The following is a 22,520-nucleotide window of genomic DNA, read 5'->3' as shown; positions in this document are numbered from 1 at the left end:
GTCATATGAGGTATCTTGGGGTGGATTTTGAGTGTTGATAGCTGAGACTTGCATGCCACCCATCTGTTGAGTAAGTAGATTTATCTGCTGAGACATAAGCTTGTTCTGAGCAAGAAGAGCATTAACAGCTTCTACTTCCAACACACCTCTCTTTTGAGAGGTCTCAGAGTTCACAGGATTCTTGTTAGATGAGTAGAGATATTGGTTGCTTGCAACTAATTCAATCAGCTCAATAGTCTCCTCTGGTGTCTTCTTCTTGTGCAATGAACTGCCTGCAGAAGTATCTAAGCTCATCTTGGACATCTCACCCAAGCCTTCATAAAAGATATCCAGTTGGGTCCATTTGGAGAACATGTCTGGAGGGCATTGCCTAGTCAGTAGCTTGTATCTCTCCCAAGCTTCATAAAGAGTTTCACCCTCCTTCTGTCTGAAAGTCTGAACCTCCAACCTAAGCTTAGTCAGCTTCTTTGGTGGGAAAAATTTGGTGAGAAATTCAGTAACGACCTTTTTCCAAGTATTCAGACTCTCCTTTGGCTGGGAATCTAGCCATAGCTTTGCTTTATCCCTCAAAGCAAACGGGAAAAGCATGAGTCTGTACACCTTTGGATTTACCTCATTGTCTTCACAGTATCACATATCTGCAGAAAATCAGATATGAACTGATTTGGATCTTCATGAGGAAGTCCATGATACTGGCAATTCTGTTGCACCAAGGTGACCAATTGTGGCTTCAACTCAAAGTTGTTTGCATTTATAGGAGGTACCACAATACTTTTTCCAGAAAGATCCGCAGTAGGGGCAGAATAAGAGCCAAGCACTCTCCTCTGTTGATCATCCCCATTCGGATTTACCACATTGGCATTAGCATTATTATTTGCCATAGTGGATTCTGCAGCCTTGCAAAGTCTTGCTTGTTGTAAACGTCGCCTGAAAGTTCTTTCAGGTTCAGGATCAAAGTCTAAAAGATGTTCTTTGTCTCTATTCCTGCGCATACACAAGCAGAAAACAACAAAAAATGGGACTCTCTACGTCAGAGTGTAGAGAAGTCCCTGTGAGGTAACCTGTGTAAAATAATAAAATAAAAATACTAAATAAATAAATAAATAAAATTCAAAAATTTAAAAGGAAAAATAAACAAGAAAATTTAAAATAAAATTAACTAGATAACACCAAACTTAAATTCAGAAATTAAAAAAATATTTGTAAATAAATTTTTTTATATATATATATAATTTTTTTTATTATTATTTTTTTTAAATAATAAAAGAAAAAAAAGAAAGGAAAACGTAACAGGGGAGGGGGGAACGAAAGAAAAAAAAAAGGAAAGTGTAACGTAAAAGAAAAAAAAATATAAACGTAAAAAAAAATTTTTTTTTTCGAAAATTTAAAAGAAAAATTTAATTAAAATAAAAATTAAAATGCCTAATCTAAGCAATCAAACAACTAATAGTTGTTAATCGCAATCAATCTCCGGCAACGGCGCCAAAAACTTGGTGTGGTATTTTATAACCACACTTACTAACCGACAAGTGCACCGGGTCGTACCAAGTAATACCTTATGTGAGTAAGGGTCGATCCCACGAGAATTGATGGATTAAGCAACAATAGCATTTGATATGATTAGTTAGATAGATAGAAAATAGTGTTGAGATGCAATATAAAAGACATTAAACAATATCAAAAATATTGAAGAAAGGCAAGTAATTAAGATGGGAATAATATATGGAGAAGATAGTTAAGGTTTCAGAGTTATCTATTTTCCGGATTAACTTTTCTTACTAACTAATTTAATTATGTAGGATTTAATTTATGGCAAACTGTATGTGACTAGACCCTAATTCCTTAGACCTTTCTAGTCTCCCCTAAAATTTATTAACTGCCAATTCCTTGGTCAATTAATTCCAATTAGAGGGTGATAATCAATTTCTAGTTTATATGCCACAAAAACTCTAATTATCCAAGAGGAAAAAGGATTATATGTCACGTATCTTATTAAATTTAGATAATTAAAATTTAGGAGAAATAGTTTTCAAACTGTTGTTCAGGTAAAGAGCTTTTCCAAGTTTTACAAGAACTCAAATAGAAAGAGGGTCATACTTCTGTTCCACCCAAATTCATAAAATAAAGAGCGAAAACAATTCTTAAATTATAAATCCACACATAAATTAAAATAGTACAAGCAATAAAATTAATCCATAGAAATAGACAGAGCTCCTAACCTTAACAGTGGAGGTTTAGTTGCTCATGGAAAAGAGAAAATAAGGATTCAGGTAAAATGTACAGTGTTACAATCTAATGGCATCAGATCCCTTTTTATAACTAATCCTAAAAAATTTAAAATCTAATATTTAAAATTAAACTTAAAATAATATCTTTTCCTAATTTAAGATTTGAATTTAAATTTGAATTAATTAACAGATCTTCAGTTGATGGGTGGGGACCACTTGTTCTGTCCATTCTGCAGCTTCTAATCTATGTTTTCGGGGCTGAAAATTGAGTTAAAACAGCCCAGAAATTGCCCCCAGCGTTTTTTTGCATTTTCTGCACATGGTGCATGTGACGCGTCCGCGTCGTCCACGCGTTCGCGTCATTTGTGCAGATTCCAGTCCACGCGATCGCGTCAGACACGCGATCGCGTCATTGCGATTTCCTCCATTCCGCGCGGTCACGTGAGCCATGCGTCCGCGTCGGTATTCGCTGGTCATCTCCTTGGCTTCTTCTCTTTCTCTGCAGAAACTCCATCAAATTCTGCCAAATGCTACCTAAAATAAACAGTATTGTACAAAACTCAAAATAGCATCCATAGTGGCTAAAATATAATTAATTCTTAATTAAATTCAACAATTTAGATGCAAATTCACTAGGAAAAGATAGGAAAGATGCTCACGCATCATTAGGACACCTGAACTGTTGGCGAAGTTGGTTGATGTGGTATCCAGCTCTGGGGGTTCGAACCGGAATACTCCCACTGTAGGCACGTTAGCCAGTTCTAGCTCCAGACCTGCTGGTGCATCTTTCTCCGTTCCTGTGTATGAACCTCCGGTCCAGCCTGTCGCGTACCATTCGTTCGCTATTGATCTCAACTATAGTGGAGGCGGGGAGGTTGGAGTAGGGGATTTTGTGCCGACCTCTTTACAGTGTGCTGCACCGGTTGGTCTTGGAGATGCATTGTTGAATGATCTAGACGATGATGATGTGGAGCCGGATATCATTGTTGATGACAACGGCGATGATATTGGAGCGAGTGAGCCTGCTGGGGCGGGACGTGGTTCTAGCTCTGGCACACAGCAGTACCCTCCGCACTTTTCCTCTTTGGACTTGGATTCCATGAGGCAGGAAAGGGGTTCCTGGGAGCCTGCTAGATTTGGTGCTAGAGATGCCGAAGGGTCTGCAGGTCTTACAGAGTTTCAGGTTGGTCAGCAATTTCAGGATAAAAATGAGGCCGTGTTAAGTGTGAAGACATACAGCATCCGACGCGGGGTACAGTACAAGGTGGTGGAGTCTGACTATCATCGGTATGTTGGGAAGTGTTCTGAGTTTGGGAATGGGTGCACATGGTTGATTCGTCTTAGTCTCCGGTAGCGCAAGGGCATTTGGGAGGTCAAACGGTACAATGGACCACATACGTGTCTGGCGACCTCCGTCTCCAAAACCACTAACATAAACTACTTTCGAAACCACTAACAAAACCACTAACAAAACCACTAACATAAACCACTAAGTAAACCACAAACAAAACCACTAAAATGAACCACATGCAAAATCACTAACATAACCAAAATGCAAAATCACTAACATAAACCACATGCAAAACCACTAACAAAACCACATCGAATACCACTAACATAAACCACCAACAAAACCGCAAACAAAACCACTAAAATAAACCACTAACAATACCGCTAACATAAACCACTAACATAAACTACCAACAAAACCACAAGCAAAACCACTCACATAAACCACATGCAAAACCACTAAAATATACCGCATAGAAAAATTTTTCTAAATACTAACCTCGTCGTTGATGACCCCGGCTATATGAGCAACTCCATCCAAACGATATAGTCTTTCCGGATCGTCCCCCATCGGCTTAGTATCCTGCTCGAGCCTTTGTCAGAGCGAATCTGGGTCGTTTTCTCTGGAATTCGGTGGGGTTTAAGAATGGAAAAGTGATTCGAATGAGGTGGGTTCGAACTCCTTTTATAGCTGAATCCAGTGTAATTCGAATCAACCCCATTCGAATTACTACTAGAGGCAAAAAGTGAGTAATTCGAATCAACCAGATTCGAACTACTTCGGGTTTCGTGCAAAAGTGTAATTCGAATCTACCTGATTCGAATTATTCAAAGTGTAATTCGAATTAGGTAGATTCGAATTAGTGAGTGTGTGCGTGTGTGTGTAATTCGAATCAAGGTGATTCGAATTACATGTATTTCAAGTTCGAATTGACCTAGTTCGAACTACATAAAAATGTGGTTTGGTTGATTCATGAACCAGTTTTCGATTTGGCTGATTTGTGTAATATTCTGCTCCCATTGGCTTAGTTATGTGATTTGCCCCAAAAATCATATAAAAAATTTACAAAGATTATACTTTCATCAGCTTTTTCAAATGCCTTGAACCTGATCTTAGAACTCCTTTAGTTACTTACACTGAAGAACTAAGTGCAAGAGAAAAAGCACACGTCATGAACTGATTTAGTCACACAAATTAATGAACTTAATTTATGAAAAATTACCAAATGTGACTTATATCTCGCTTTAAATCTTTTAAGTTCCACCTCAGGCCTCTTTCCCCTTTTCTTCAGAAAAGAGCTCTTCCAGCATTTCATGCTTACCCTCACCAAGCATAATAATCACGAAATAGTATTTTGGGAAGATAATAATCATGAAACACAAATTAAGGGTGTATATAGGTTGGGTGAAATCGGATTTGTTTTAATCTAGATTCAGCCTTAAATATACATTGAGTCTATTTTTTAGATCCTAATCTAGTCTTAAACCCAATGAAACCTAAATATTTTCGGACCATAATTATACCGAGTCCAAATTAAGTGAAAACTAGACCTTTAAAACTTTAACAATAATTTATAAAAAAATTATTTATAAAAAAACTTATTTATAATGCACTTACTTGTAAAAAAGAAATTTGTTATCATGAAGTTGATATCGATATTTGAACTTGAATTTGTCCATAAATTCTAATTTGATGCTTCTTTGATCTATTTTCTAATTCAACAAGTGTGATTAAAAATAAAACAATAAGTTTATAATTAATATAATATAATATTAGAATTAATTTAAAACATATATACCTTTTCTTAGTTCCCTTAGGGTGCACATGGGTCGGGTGAAGTCGGGTTCACCTTAATCCGGACCCGACCCTAAATAATGACCGGATCTATTTTTGAGACCCTTATCCGGTACTAAATCCGGTGAAATCACACCAAATTAACTTTTAAAATGTTAAAGTCTATGCCAAATCTTCGGACCGGATCGGGCCATGTACACCCGTAACATAAATTGTCTAAATAATCATGAAGAACTCTTATAAACTTCTCATTGTTTTTTATTTTTTTTATGTGAGGCTAATTTCACATTTTTCAAACTTGCAATATTAACAGTAATCATATGGTATTGAGATGAGAGTAGAGATGACAATATAAAAAAGTAGAGACGGCTTCTTATTTCTCATTCCACATCTTGAAATTTCTTTTCATCTCCCTTGTCATTTCCCATAACAGGAAAATATTCTTTCCCATCTCCATTTTTTACAAAGAAATATAGTCTTTCATAATTTTATGAGAATAATTTCTTTCTATAAAAACTATATTAATTATAGGATAAATCACATATTTAAATAAAATAGAGTTTAAAATGAGGGCAAATGACTTGGTTAAACTAAGTACATTTGAAAATGTCCTGAATGTCCCAAACGAAAATTTGCAACGTCAAAGTCCCAATGTTAATTTCTATATAAATCGAATTGAGTGAATTCAATTTAGCCAAACACGAAGTAAATCGAATTTAAATTATTCGAATTAAGTGAGAGAAGAATTTAAATGCAAATCGAATCAACTCAATTCGAATTACGTTCGTGGTAGGAAAACGAATAAATCAAAATTACTGAATTCGATTTCAGAAACCATATAAATCGAATTAACTTAATTCGATTTAGCCAACGGAATCAAAACCAATGTAAATTGAAACCACTTGTTTTGATTTAAGGATTTTGTAAATCGAACTGACTTGTTCGATTTACATACAATTGAAACGAGTATAATTCGAATCAAATTAATTCGATTTACATGCTTCTTCGCTATTTAAACAAATCGAAGTCACTTGATTCGAACCCAAAAACTCATACCCCACTCCCAACCCCACCACCCAGTTTCGAGATTCTCTGAAAGCAACCCGGTTTGGACCGACTCTGCATGCGTGGAGGACGACCTGAATCGTCTGTATCGACTTGATGGAGTCGCACATATTGCTGGAGTTGTCCACCTCGAGGTTAGCGTTTTTTTAATATTTAATTTTTTTAAAAATAAATTAGTCATTAGTTAGATTTGTTAGTGTGGGATTTTTAAAATAAATCCAGAAACAGATATTTGAATTTAGTTCATGTCAGTCTTAGTGAGCCATTAACTATAGAATATGGTTAGGTGTAAAGTAATGAACAGGGTTAACTGCTGTTTTTTATGTTTGTTGATAAAAAGAACATGTTTTTATCTCATATTAGTAACTGTTTTGTTAATACAAAAAATTGGATCGTGAGTAATGTAGTGGTTAACGTTTCTATCTATAAAGGATTGGTTGGGATTCATTGAGAGGTTTTTTTGTGACGAATGTGAGAAGTTATGTTCTATTGTTATGTAGCCCCATCGATGCATCAGCAGCATGAGACGGCAGTACGGTATGAGGTTGGATGATAGGATCGTTCCTTACTTGCAGATGGCTGGTCTGTACCATTTTGCAAGATTGAATGAGAGTTGGTTTCGGTTGGACGAGCCGTTGGTCAGCGCCTTCGTAGAGAGATGGCGCCCTGAGACGCATATGTTCCACATGCCGTTTGGGGAGTGCACCATAACCCTACAGGATGTAGCGTACCATCTTGGTCTCCCAATCGACGGTCAGTGTGTTTGCGGCTGCCTGACAGACTTTCCACGATTTATAGAGGGCGGGCGACCACCATGGGTGTGGTTTGAGGAGCTGCTTGGGGTGTTGCCTCCTGCAAATTACATCGACAAGTTCACAGTGAAGTGCACATGGTTTGAGATGTTTAGTGATCTTCCATAGGGGGCAGATGATGAGACGGTTAAGAGATACGCCTGTGCGTACATCATGATGCTCCTATCGACACAGCTGTTTGGAAATAAGTCAGGTACCCAGCCGCCTCCACAGCTATATGAGAGTAATTATTGTAAAAAATCATTCTGATTTATGAAGTGTTTTAAAATATGTAAACGATTTGTGAGACTACAGTAATTAGATTTTGGTTAAAAATAAAAATCTAGTTTTAAGTAATTAAATGATATGCTCAGTTTTCAAATTTTGTAAAAAGTAGATGTCGAAACTTGTAAAATAATACATTTTTATATATATATATATATAATTAATTATTAAAATAATTATTGATATAAAATATATATTAAAATATAAAATATATATTAAAAATAAATTAAACATCAAAATTTTTTTTTGAAACTTACCTGTACAAAAATACACAAGTCCAAAGGAAGACTTATCTACTTTGACAGTTTATTTATCTCTTAGAAAATGAATTTGGATCTAAATGGTTGAGCTCATTTATTATGTTTCATGTCTTTTCATAGGTCTATTTTTTTTTTTATAAAAACAAGTTTAATATGTCATTATTTATTTATTTATATAAAACATAATAAAATTTAGGACAATGTACTGAAATAAATAAATTGAGTAAATTCTTTACTTATTATATACATGATTTGAAAACTGGTTACGTGCATGTGCAAATTGATTATTATGTAATCCGTGGGAGCCAACTACGGTTTTAAGTTTATACATAAACCGTGGCTACCTGGCACAGTTTAAGTTTGAAGAAGATGGATCATAAACCGTGGCAAGCTACCACGGTTTACTAAGGGAGACAAATATACATAAAACCTTGTAAGCAGCAACAGTTTATGAAGGACTTTCAATAGGCATAAACCTTTGTTAGTTATGAGGAGAGAAACTCTATATATATGTGAGTGACATTCAAGCTGCTCAAGAGATCATTGTTACCATGGCAAGTGAGGAAGAGAGTTTTCTTGTCTTAGTACATTGCTCTGGCAAAATCCAAAGAAACAAAAAATATGGTGTGAATTTCACTGACAGAGAACCAATGAGTGTATTCATAGTTTATGCTTTGAGTAATATAAGATTATGTGACAAACGAATAATATTAAATTAATTAATTTTTTTGCAATATAATTTAAAAAATTAATAAATGTCAAATCAACTACTCTATATAATTAAATATCAAATTCAATAGTCTACATAATTAATAGTTTAGATAGTTTAGGAAATTAATATACTAATGTTTTTAAACGAACTTTCTTGCGTCTTATATATATATATATATGCCAATTAAATAAATTGGCCAATATTCAAAACAAATAATATTGTAGTAGACAAAATTAATAATTTAATTTAGTTTCAAAGTAAATATTTATGTACTCAAGTATCAAATATAATACTCTACATAATCAATATTTTAGAAAATAGTACTATGTCTTTAATTTACTTATCTAATCTATATTTTCAGTAATTCTTCTGTCTTTTTAATTTATTCTAAACCTTTTACGTATAAAAATAGTACTATGTCTCTTTTTTTATCAATTTAATGTAAAAAAATATTTTTTTTATGTTATCAATTTGATGTAGAAAGAAAATGATTTTTTTATTTGATATATATTTTTATTTTTTGATATGTCTTTACCTATTAACATTGAATGGAAAAAGTCGCATAAATATTTTGTTAACTTATTTTTTCTTTTTAAATTGCTTTGTAATAATTTTTTTTATTTTCTAAAATATTGATTATGTAGAGTATTATATTTGATACTTGAGTACATAAATATTTACTTTGAAACTAAATTAAATTATTAATTTTGTCTACTACAATATTATTTGTTTTGAATATTGGTCAATTTATTTAATTGGCATATATATAAGACGCAAGAAAGTTCGTTTAAAAACATTAGTATATTAATTTTCTAAACTATCTAAACTATTAATTATGTAGACTATTGAATTTGATATTTAATTATATAGAGTATTTGATTTGACATTTATTAATTTTTAAATTATATTGCAAAAAAATTAATTAATTTAATATTATTCGTTTGTCACATAATTTTATATTACTCAAAGCATAAACTATGAATACACTCAATGGTTCTCTGTCAGTGAAATTCACACCATATTTTTTGCTTCTTTGAATTTTCCCAGAGCAATGTACTAAGACAAGAAAACTCTCTTCCTCACTTGTCATGGTAACAATGATCTCTTGAACAGCTTGAATGTCACTCACATATATATAGAGTTTCTCTCCTCATAAACCGTTGCACCTAACAAAGGTTTATGCCTATTGAAAGTCTTTTATAAACTGTTGCTGCTTACAAGGTGATCCATACCGATATACTCGGCTTCCAGAAGCTTTGACGAGCTTATCCACAAACAGAAAAGATCGAATCTGAAACCCTACGACACTAACCGATAATATCTGAATCTTTCAAAAACTAACCGAGATATAAGGAACAACAGAAAATATCCATAACAGCCCTACTATCAAGGACAGTATAACGACGAAACCACTAAGCTCTCTCGACTATATAAAGTCACCCCCTAACCCCACTAGGGGATAGAAAACTCCCTCTATGATCTCTTCTCATCTAAACACTTAAGCACAAAACACTTCAGCTCACTTAATGCTCTTACCTTATTCTCTTTTAAAGTATTCCTCGTTATCTTGTGATATTACTGACTTGGGCGTCGAAGTCCCTTTTGCAGGTTCCACGCCGACCACGCCCCGTTCCCAGAGAAGACGTTTCGAGTTATAGGAGGACCATCGAGCCCAACCATAAACGAGTTATACGTCGGAGCGCAGGAGTAATACTTTTGAGTGGAACATTTGGCGCCCACCGTGGGGCCCGATTATAGACAATTAACCCCACATCACTCCTCTGTTTTTTTCTTGCTTTCTTCTTTTGTTTTGCAGAGTTCTTATACCCTATATGGCGGACAACGGGGTCAATCAGCACACACAGGAAGAACTATTAGCCATGATAGCCGAGCTTCAGGCTGAGATCAGGAAAGTGCCGGAGCAATCCTCTAAAAATATTGCTGACAATGGCTCAAGCAAGAAAGGAACTGATCTGGCAAGCATAGCGCCACCCAAGGAAAAGCTCACGCTCAACAACCCTTTCTCACAGGAGGTTATGAGCATTCAGATGCCGGAAAACTTCATGCTCCCAATCGGACTAAAGCCTTACGAAGGAATCGGAGACCCCCGGGTGCACATAAAAAAGTTTCAATCCATGATGTTTTTTAATGGTGCTTCTGACCCGGTGCTTTGCCGTTCTTTCCCTACTTATTTAGATGGTGCAGCTTTACTTTGGTTCTCTAAGATTCCCGCAGGTTCAATCTCCAGCTTCGAGGACCTGGCAAGATCTTTCATTGACTATTTTGCAGCCTCCCGGATATATTTCCACGGATCTGACTATCTCAGCACCATCAAGCAAGGACAACACGAGATTCTGAAGGACTACATGACAAGATTCGCCAAGACAACGGTAGAGATACCTGACCTTGACCCAAACATGCACCTCCACGCACTTAAAAGCGGTCTCAGACCAGGAAAATTCCAGGAGACAATCGTCGTAACCAAACCTAAGACTCTGGAGGAGTTTCGCGAAAAAGCGGCCGGACAAATGGAAATTGAAGAGCTCAGGGAAGCCCGGAAGACAGACAAACCTCAAACGCACCGAGAGGACGAAAGGCACAACAGAACCCCCAATCAGAAAGATAGCAGAAAATCTTTTAAACTAACACCCAAGTACGACACTTACACTCAATTCAACACGAAGACTGAGGACATTATCAAGGAAATACTGAGTGCAAAAATAATCAAACCACCCAGCCGAGCAGGAGCATACCAAGACCAGAGATACGTCGACAGGTCAAAGCATTGCGCGTTCCACCAAAAATTCGGCCACACAACCGATGAATGCGTCATCGCTAAGGATCTCCTTGAACGGCTAGCCTGACAAGGACACCTCGACAAATACATCGGTAGCAGAATGAAGTCAGCTCGGCAAAATATCAATGATCCGTAAACCGAGCAAAAGTCAGCCGAAAAAGCCAAACCTCCACCACCAACCAGAGGAGTCATAAACTGCATCTCCGGAGGATTTGCAGGAGGAGGACACACAAACTCGGCCAGAAAACGTAACTACAGAACCATGCTAATGGTGCAGGCAACAAAGGAAATGACCACACCCCGACCACCTACACCTCGCATTACCTTCGAACAATCCGACTATCAAGCACCTACACCAAATCTAGACGACCCAGTGGTTATATCGATCCAGGCAGGAGATCTCCTTGTCAAGAAAGTATTGCTCGACCCAGGCAGCAGTGCCGACGTGCTTTTCTATTCTACATTCCAGAAAATGAAAATCAGCACAAATATGTTACAACCATACATGGGGGAACTGGTCGGCTTTTCAGGAGCACGAGTCTCTATCTTAGGAAGCGTCTGGCTAAAAATAACTTTAGGAGAACACCCGCTTTGCCATACACGAGATGTGCAGTTCCTAGTAGTAGAATGCCCAAGCCCATACAATATGATCTTGGGCAGGCCATCTTTAAATTCTTTTTGTGCTATAGTTTCAACCGTCCACCTTTGTGTGAAATTTCAGGTATCCAACAATACAACAGCAACAATACATTATGATCAAACACAAGCCCGCAGGTGCTACAATGAGAGTCTAAAGAACGAACCAACGACCAACTACAAGAATAACAGATCAGAAGAACCTCATCACGTGGTTAACATCTCACCAATGGCCGAGTTAGATCCTCGGGAAGATCCACAAAACAGACCTTCACCAACTGACGACCTCGAACAGGTACATTTGGACAATAATCATAGCCATATAACTTATATCAGTCACTCACTCCATGCAGGCACCAAGGAACAAATCATCAGCATACTTCGAAAAAATGCTGACCTCTTCGCATGGACCCCAGCAGATATGCCTGGCATCGATCCCAACCTAATATGCCACAAACTACAAATTGACCAAAAGATCCGGCCTATAGCTCAAAAGAAGAGAAACATGAGCAATGAAAAGAGATCGGCCTGTCAAGAGGAAACACAGAAGCTACTCGCAGCATGGTTCATATGGGAGCTCAGGTTCACAACATGGCTCTCAAACGTGGTAATGGTAAGAAAACCCTCAGGTAAGTGGCGCATATGTGTTGATTTTACAAATCTGAATAAAGCATGTCCAAAGGCTGCATACCCCCTCCCTTGCATTGATAAGTTAGTAGATAATGCATCAGCATATAGCACCCTAAGTTTCTTAGATGCATACTCTGGATACAATCAAATACTAATGCACCATAAAGACCAGGATAAAACAGTATTTATAACTGAACTGGGAAATTATTGTTATAAGGTTATGCCTTTCGGCCTTAAGAATGCAGGTGCCACATATCAACGACTAATGGACAAGGTGTTCAAAGACCAAATTGGAAGAAATTTAGAAGTTTACGTTGACGATATGGTTGTAAAAACAGAAAAGCAACAGCACCACGGAAATGACTTGGAAGAAATATTCGAACAAGTCAGAAAAAATAATATGCGACTCAACCCGGAAAAATGCGCGTTCGGAGTAACCGGAGGAAAGTTCCTTGGGTTCTTACTCACATGCAGAGGCATCGAATCCAACCCAGAAAAGTGCAAAGCAATAATACAAATGCGAAGTCCCCAAACAATAAAGGAAGTCCAGCAGTTAAATGGCCGACTAGCCACATTGTCCAGATTCATCCCTTCAATTTCAACACAATCTCAACACTTTTACAACATACTCAGAAAACAAACAAGGTTCAACTGGAACAACGAGTGTGAAATAGCTTTCCAGAAGCTAAAAACAACTCTATCATCTCCTCCAGTCCTTCAAAAGCCCAATCCAGGTAAGCCCTTATTAATATATCTATCTGTTACTACTAACGCCATAAGCTCGACATTAATGACAGAAGTAAACGAAAAGCAAGAGTCAGTGTATTTCGTGAGCAAAACACTACAAGATGCCGAACTAAGATACTCAACAATGGAAAAGCTAGCGTATGCATTGGTAACCTCAGCAAGAAGGCTAAGGCACTATTTTCAAAGCAACAAAATCATAGTCAAAATAAATCAACCTCTACGTCAAGTCCTAACAAGACCAGAGGTATCCGGTAGACTAGTCAAGTGGTCTATCGAACTCTCCGAGTTCGACATTGACTACGAACCAAGAACAGCCATGAAAGCACAAATTTTAGCCGACTTTGTGGCCGAGCTATCAGAACAGCCGAAGCAACAACACACATGGGAGCTATATGTCGACGGCGCATCCAACAACGAAGGCTCTGGAGCAGGGGTATTACTCACCAACAAGGAAGACTTGCAACTCGAGCAATCTATCAGATTCACATTCCAGACAAGCAATAATCAAGCCGAGTACGAAGCACTGCTCGCCGGACTAAGACTGGCACAATCCCTTAACATCACCCACCTACAAGTATACTGCGACTCATAGCTTGTAGTGCAACAGGTAACATGCCACTTTCAGGTAAAGGATCAGCTACTAGAAAAATACCATAGATCGGTAAAGGAACTCCTCACAAACTTTTATTTTATACAAATCACACACATAGCTCAGAAACATAACACCCGGGCAGATGCACTCTCAAAATTAGCAACAACCAGGAAGTTTATAACTGATTCTGTTATATCTCAACTAACACTCACCAATCCAAGCTTTAGTAGCAAATTAATATTTTCAGTGGCCGAGGAAGAAGACTGGAGGGCGCCATACAAACAATACATACAATCAGGAAGGATCCCTACAACATTAGATACCAAAACATTCAGAAGACGTGCAACTAGGGCTGGCAATGGGTAGGGTAGGGTAGGGTTTGGACCCTACCCTAACCCTATCCGCGGGTTGAAAATTCTATTAAAACTCTACCCTACCCTACCCGCAGGTTGAGAATCTCTCAACCCTAACCCTACCCACACCCTAAAGTTCTAAACCCTACCCTACCCGCAGAAATATCAAATTTCATACATATTAATAACATAAAAAAATAACAAACTAATGCTCTAAATTACTAAATTAACTAACTAGTTTAGTGGTTGTTCACTTATTGTAAGTCATTACATAAGAGAGGTTGTGGGTTTAACTCTCACTTCCTTCACTATATACCTAATTTTTATAAAATATGTGTTATATTTGAGGTGCGGGTAGGGTAGGGTAGGGTACACCCTAAACCCGTACCCTACCCTACTCGCAAGCATACCCGGACCATACCCTACCCTACCCGAACGGGTTGGACCGGGTTGGGTACCCGCGGGTAGGGTATGAATTGCCAGCCCTACGTGCAGCTCCCTTCACTATGATTGGAAACGAGCTATACAAAAGGGGATTCTCCCAACCTCTTTTAAGATGTATCAACAAAGAAGAGGCCGAAGATGCTATGAACGAAGCCCACGAAGGGGTATGTGGCAACCACATAGGAGGACTAAGCCTAGCATCCAAAATAGCAAGAGCAGGATTCTATTGGCCATCCATGAAGAGAGATTGCATCAACAAAGTCAAGAAATGTGATAGCTGCCAGAAGCACAGCTCGGCCATCCACAATCCGGCAGAGCAATTACACACATCGAAGGTAAGCTGGCCTTTCCAAAAATGGGGGCTAGATATCCTCGGCCCATTCCCAAAAGCACAAGGACAGGTAAAATACTTACTTGTAGCAATAGATTACTTCTCCAAATGGATAGAGGCAACTCCATTAGCAAAAATAGGAGCTGATAAAGTAAGATCTTTCATTTGGAAACAAATCATTTTCCGCTTTGGTATACCACATCATATTATTACTGACAATGGTCGGCAATTTACCGACCAAAATTTAGCTTCTTTTTTAAATGAATTCCAGATAAAACACCATTTCTCGTCAGTAGAACATCCACAGACCAATGGGCTCGCAGATGCCGCTAACAAAGTCATTCTAAACTCTCTTAAGAAGAAACTCGGCAATGCAAAAGGAGAGTGGGCCGAGTTAATACCAGAAGTACTATGGGGTTATAACACGACAATTCAATCTACAACACAAGAAACACCATTTAGATTGGTATATGGAGCAGACGCCATGATCCCAGTTGAGGTCTCAATAACGTCAGCACGAAGAAACCAAACATCAACCAAACAAAACGACAACATCAGACGTACAGAACTCGACACCATCGACGAAGATAGAGAGAAAGCCCGAATAAAGCAGCTGGCAATGCAACAAATAATTAGAAAAAAAAATATAACAAGAAAGTACAACCAAGATCGTTCAACGAACAAGACCTCGTCCTTCGAAAAACAGAGGAAGCAAGAAGACAACATGCACACGGCAAACTAACAGCTTCTTGGGAAGGACCATACCGAGTTATCAAAGTACTCGGTAAAGGAGCATACAAACTACAGACACTAGAAAGCGAAGAAGTCCCAGGAATCTGGAACATTTCCTCTTTAAAGTCTTACCTATCTTAGAAATGATAGGGACATGAGGAGATACTTTTTTTCCTACCCCCAGGATTTTTTCCCATATAGGGTTTTGTCTGGAGGAGGTTTTAATGAGGTCCCTCACACCCCTATCAAACAAACATGTACAAACTATTCATGTGAATAACAAAACAATACTATCAAATCCATTCATTTCAAAAAAAAAAAAAAACTAAAACAAAGTACAAACATAGTCCACCAAACCATCAAAAAGTCAACCACAATTCCAAAAGAAAGCAAAAAGCTTTACAAACAAAACAAACTAAAGCTTCACAGACTTCTTCAGTCTACTTTCCCAACAGAAGCACTCCCGTCCCCCTTATCGGACAAAGCTTCATCATCAATCAATTGACCATTACTAACAATCTTCGTAACATCTAACTTACTAATATCAAATGAGGGAGATAACACTCCTATCTGAGCTACAGCACGGTCAAACCCAAGGGTTAAAGGTTGATAAAACCTCATCCTGTAGCTCGGGAATCCGAGCATTTGCCTTTTCAGCCTCCTCAACTTTTGACTCAAGCGCTCACCTCACTTTCTGAAGCTCAGACTCTGCATTCTCCACCTTCTCCTTCAACCCCCTCACTTAAGTCTTAAATTTCTCAGCCCGAGCCTCCCTCTCTTCTAAAGACTCTTTCAGCTTCTTAATTGCAGCAACCTGATCACCCTCCAAAATAGCATCCAACTCCGAAGTACAACCAATAGAAAGAAGCCTAGCCCCAATCACCTAGGAAAAAGGAATCATCACAAACCAAGCATCTACAATAGCAAGAAAGGCAAAGAATACTAAGAAAATATACTTGTAAATATCGAGCAACCCCAACCTTTCCCGCATCATGAATTATTTTCACATCAGAATTCACCTGAGCAACCTCGTCAGCCACAGCCATAAACGGATACCCAGGGGACCACAGAGAATTACGCGGCCCTTCCTTATAACCATGGAGAACCACCTAACTCTCGTAAGCAGCACTTATCTCCTCAGAAGTAAAAATGGCAGAGCTATCCCTCATGGCAGTAAGATCAATAACCTTTGGTGAACCATCACCTCTCTTCCTCTTAAAACTCCCATCAAGCTTCCCCACACCTCCCTCACCTTCCTTAACCACGTTGGTAGAGGACCCCTCCTTTTCTTTCTTTTTGTTCTTCGAAACAAAAGCCTTCAAATTCGCCGTAGTAAGTGTGGATGTCTTCTCACCTACATAACAAACACAGAAACCATATAAGATAAAAAGCACCAAACCTCAGCAAAAACCATAAAACCTACAAGTTACATATATACTCCTCCAACGCCTCCTTATCCCCCTCAAGCTCCAGAAGAGTAGACGTAGAAAGTAAGGACGAAGACGACATTGCAGACATCAAGAAATTTAACAGCAATTCTTCACTAGAAACCCTATTTTCGCAATCTAAAACTTGATTGGGCTCGGGAAACCAAAAGACTGAAAATCTCTCCTCAAGCAACGTATCCAAGAAGAAGGGATAAAAACCTTCAACAATTTGAACTTTTACAAACATTTCTTTAAAATCTTTAAAAGATTGTTTGTATAAAGAAAAAATCCCACGACCCGAATGTCCACTCAAATTCACCCACCCACCCCTACGAACACCCTTAGCTTGAAACAAAGAGAAAAATACACCAAGCGAAGGATAACATTCCAAATAATCCATCAGACTTTCAAAAGCTCTAACAAACGCCCAAGAATTTGGGTGCAATTATGTCGGAGCACAGTTTAACTGGTGTAAAACCCCGCACTCAAAGTCAGTAAAAGGAAAACGTACACCAAGTTCAGTCAGCAAACACGTATACATATAGAAGTAACTCCAGTCAGACCTTTTTTCACAAACCCTATCATTTTCACTACAGGACAGAAACCTAACCTCAAGATCATGACCACGCCTTACCCAGTTAGCCTCATTCAGTTGTTTCACAAGCTCATCATTACAAAACACGGATACACGTCCCCTAACATCATTATCAACCCAGCTATAAACGTCACCCTCATCAATAGCAACAATACCTTTTTTCCCCATTTTTTACAAAGAAAAGAAAGCAAACAGACAAAAACAATTTTCTAACCTTTTTTAGACATGACGCGTCCCAACAGCAAAGTGATGAACTTCAATGCAAACACAGCAACCAGTCAAAGAGACAACCACAACTCCCAAGACACCCACTATCCCACGTTTCATAAAACCACCAACAAAGGAAGCGGGAACGAAAAAACATACTGCGCATCACAAACAATAGGCCAACAACAAAAAAAAACAAGTTGAACTTGGGGGCTCCATTACGGTCAACAAAGCTTCAAAAAGCCGAAAACACAAAAAGCTCAACCCGTTTTTTTCACAGGCCAAGCTTGGGGGCTGTGATCCATACCGATATACTCGGCTTCTAGAAGCTTTGACCGAGCTTATCCACAAATAGAAAAGATCGAATCTGAAATCCTACGAAACTAACCGATAATATCTGAATCTTTCAAAAACTAACCGAGATATAAGGAACAACAGAAAATATCCATAACAGCCCTACTATCAAGGACAGTATAACGGCGAAACCACTAAGCTCTCTCGACTATATAAAGTCACCCCCTAACCCTACTAGGGGATAGAAAACTCCCTCTCTGATCTCTTCTCATCTAAACGCTTAAGCACAAAACACTTCAGCTCACCTAATGCTCTTACCTTATTCTCTTTTAAAGTATTCCTCGTTATCTTGTGATATTACTGACTTGGGCGTTGGAGTCCCTTTTGCAGGTTCTACGCCGATCACGCCCCGTTCCCAGAGAAGACGTTTCGAGTTATAGGAGGACCATCGAGCCCAACCATAACCGAGTTATACGTCGGAGCACAGGAGTCATACTCTTGAGTGGAACACAAGGTTTTATGTATATTTTTCTCCCTTAGTAAACCGTGGTAGCTTGCCACGGTTTATGATCCATCTTCTTCAAACGTAAACCGTGCTAGATAACCACGGTTTATGTATAAACTTAAAATCGTGGTTGGCTCCCATGGATTACATAATAATCAATTTGCACATGCACGTAACCAATTTCCAAATCATGTATATAGATAAAGGATTCACTCAATTTATTTATTTCAGTACATTGCCCTAAAATTTATATAAAGAAATGAACGAAAATTAGTAGTTGTTTATACGTGGACCCCTAGACATAAGCTTAGTCCACCTTTCACTGACAGGCAAGAAAATATATGGTATTGGACTGCATGAGCTCGGCCCAATAATGTTAAATCCGGTCTATGTGGTTTCACTCATGCAGATTGGACCGATCTAGATACCAGTCTCCAAAATTTGTATCCAACCCGATTTGAAAAACATGCTAAATGCAGCTGAGGTTTTGGTTCAATGGCAGCATCACCTGTCTCGCTGGGAGCTGCACCCAGGTTCGAATTCTCATTGAGGAATATAAAATCCATGTTAGTAATAGTAGTATATGTGAGTGGGTGTGCTGTGACACTTAGGATTGGGAGTTGTTCAATCCACTTGACAAAAAAAAAAAAACTTCCTACCGTGTAAGAGAATAACAATTTATGGTTTTCACTTTTCATAACTCATCTTTAAGGTTGTGTTTAATTTTTAGAACAGAATAAAATAGAATAAGATATTAAAAACAAAATATAAAAGATGATACAAAATTTTGTGTTTTTATATTTTATTTAATGATAAATTAGAACAAATTATAAAAATATAATTTATTCTATTTTTTTTCATTTAAAAAATTTAAAACGAAAAATATAATTATAAAAAATTAATAAAAATAATTAAAAAAATGTAAAATAAGTTGTATTGCTTGTTAGTATCTCCGTGTCATTTTTATTAGGATGGACACAAAATACACTAATTTAGTGTCTTTGGACATAATGTCTCTGTCTATATCTCATCTGTCAAACACGATTGTGTCCTGTATCTCTGTCTTAATATTCTGTCTCTGTAAACAAACGCAATCCAAGAAATGTCTAAGTCTTGTGTTGCCACTATATAAATACTCCAACACTCAAGTATTTTTTTCAAATCCAATCTCGTTTTAAACCTATATAAATTCTTGTTGACTTAGGTATTGAAGTCCCATGTAGGTACTTCTTAGGGGTGTGCATGGCCCGACCCGGCTCGAAGACCCGGCCCGACCCCGAAGACTTTATGGGCTATTTTGGTGTGATTTTACCGGGTCTAGGGTCGGATAAGGGTCTCAAAAATAGACCCGATCATTATTTCGGGTCGGGTCCGGGCCATGGCTCGGGTCACCCGAAGTCGGCCCGGTCATCATACACAATTAATATTTTGTGTTATTAGTGATGGATGATGGCTATTCTTATGTGGAATTTAAGTATTGTAAACCTTAATATTTTGTGTTATTAGTTATTATAAGACTATAAGTTAATATTTTATGTTTAAAATGCATAAGATTTTAGACTAATGCATAATATTGTGTTATTTATATTGATTTAAATATTTGGTGTTATTAGACAATATTAGTATTGATTATGGTTATGCTTTAATTTTAGAGAATAGTTGGTTCTTGTTATATTTTTCTAAGTGAATTTTACCATGTCAAATAATGGTTAGAGTCTTGAAAATTTGGATATTTTCACATGCTAGCTTAGAAGAAGGTATCAAGGTAATATAATGTTAACGGCCCGGTTTTCACCCGGTTTTTACCCGGTATAATCGTGGCCCGAAAGTGTATAGATTTCAACGGGTCTAGGGTCGGGTTCGGATCTAATAAATAAGTCCGATATATATTTCGGGTCGGGTCTGTGTCACATCAAACCCGGTTTCATCCGGCCCATACACACCCCTAGTACTTCTTACTATTGTCAAGGCAAAGATGTCGGATAAACTATCATTCCAGCGAACAAGTCGAAATTCTCACCCAAAAATGTTTGGACTTTACATCTAAACCCAAATCCACCTAAGTTTTAGGTAATACCTCGGAACAATTATTATTATTGTTGTTGTTATGTTACTTATTATTATTATTATTATTATTATTATTATTATTATTATTATTTAAACCGTATATGTTATTATTATATTTTTTGTTATTATTATTTGTTGTGGTTATTATTTATTTATTTATCTTCTTCTTCAACACGCCGCTGTGTCCCTTTTCGCGTCCCGTTCCGCCAGATCGCCATGGCACGTTGCTGCTTCTCCTTTCGTCATGGTAGTACCTCGCCGCATTTTCTGTTAGTCGCTGCTTCTTCTTCAACACGACGTTGCATTTTTTCCGTGTTCCCTCTACCATGGCAGCACCTCGTCACTGCGTCGGCTTCCGCATAGCAAAGAAGACCCTTCGGTTATGGCGAAGAAGAAGAAGGAAAACGTCACTGAAATTCTATGCCATTATTGGAGTTCTTTTTGAACGGCCACATCAACTTTTTTTGTTCACTATGACGTTATTTTTTTTATGGTTGGGTATTTTGTCAAATTTTAAAATTTTTTGAGTTATTTTATCAATAACAAAAAGTAAATACTATTTTATTAGTACTAGAATTTTTTAAATACCGATTTGATATTTATTTTTTTATAAATTTATCATGTTAATATTTAACTAAAACTATTTGGTATGTTGTGATGTGACTTAACATGGTATATTGACAAAAGAAGTGATGGTAGGACAATTTAATTAAAAACTTTCTAAAGCTAATTTGAAGAACAACAATTTTCTCGAAACAAATTTTACCATTTATTCATATTAAAATAATTTCAAATGATAAAATTATTTTTTTAATAAAATAAAATAAAGAATATATACCTATTTCCTAAGAAAGTTATTCCCATTTCTGTTGGTGCTGAAAGCCTGCACCAATTGGGGAGTCGGTGGTTGGACTGTGGTGGTCGATGTGACTTTTGAGATAATGAAATATTAAAAAATAAATAAGTAAATAAGGAGTTGAAAGTGGCGAGAAAACACAGGAACTATTTTGTTTCACTAATATTCCGTAATCCACTTGCAAGTTGGTGGTGCTGATCGTTTCACCTTCTCTCACAATCAACGCTGCACAAGAAATCAATGGAGCTCACACCGCAGCAGCTAAGCCAATACAACGGCACAGACCCATCCAAGCCCATATACGTCGCCATAAAGGGCCGAGTCTTCGACGTCACCGCCGGAAAGTCCTTCTACGGCCCCGGCGGCCCCTACGCCATGTTCGCCGGAAAAGATGCCAGCAGGGCACTCGCCAAGATGAGCAAGAACGACGAAGACGTCTCCCCTTCCCTCGACGGCCTCTCCGAGAAGGAGATCGGCGTCCTCACCGATTGGGAGAACAAGTTTCAGGCTAAGTATCCCGTCGTTGGCCGTGTTCTTAACTAATTTCATCGCTATTTTGTTGTCGTTGTTGTTGTGTTTGAAACCCTAATTATGCCGTTTATAATGTTTGTGTTGTTGAGTGCGCTTTGACATGAAAAATCTCCGCTATAATAATAACAATAAAAGCCCTTTCTCTGTGTGTATTGCATATTTGCATGATGTATCTAATGTTAGGTTTTGCAGTTTTTCTTGCTCCTCTGTGGTTTTTGATTCTTTGATTGCAAAATTGGTAGTTTGATTATGGTTTGTTGAATCCATTTGTGCCTTTAATTTTGTCAATTGATTATGTTTCAATGGCTGGTGAAGTATGTAAATTCTGGAAGTGAAAACTGAAATATTGC

At 37.6% G+C, this 22,520-nt stretch overlaps 1 protein-coding gene and 1 non-coding gene across 2 annotated transcripts; both read left to right on the top strand.

The window, feature by feature from the left end:
* Window positions 1-349: 349 nt before the first annotated feature.
* Window positions 350-455, top strand: LOC112788343 (small nucleolar RNA R71). The gene has a single exon (XR_003195711.1). It is a non-coding gene; the product is annotated as a small nucleolar RNA R71 (small nucleolar RNA).
* A 21,194-nt stretch (window positions 456-21,649) lies between these two features.
* On the top strand, window positions 21,650-22,329 carry LOC112783202 (probable steroid-binding protein 3). Its single transcript, XM_025826013.3, has one exon. It carries the CDS (start codon window positions 21,880-21,882, stop codon window positions 22,180-22,182), a length of 303 nt encoding a protein of 100 aa, XP_025681798.1. The 5' UTR covers window positions 21,650-21,879; the 3' UTR covers window positions 22,183-22,329.
* The last annotated feature ends 191 nt before the right edge of the window (window positions 22,330-22,520 follow it).

The sequence above is a fragment of the Arachis hypogaea genome, chromosome 20 (assembly GCF_003086295.3).
Source record: "Arachis hypogaea cultivar Tifrunner chromosome 20, arahy.Tifrunner.gnm2.J5K5, whole genome shotgun sequence".
In the NCBI taxonomy this organism is placed as follows: Eukaryota; Viridiplantae; Streptophyta; class Magnoliopsida; order Fabales; family Fabaceae; genus Arachis; species Arachis hypogaea.
The sequence above is the reverse complement of the archived record's forward strand: the minus strand, read 5'-3'. Positions and strand labels throughout refer to the sequence as shown.

What these genes read in the sequence shown, in the direction of transcription:
- LOC112783202 (XM_025826013.3), top strand. Translation starts at nt 21,880, where the DNA reads ATGGAGCTCACACCGCAGCAGCTAAGCCAATACAACGGCACAGACCCA.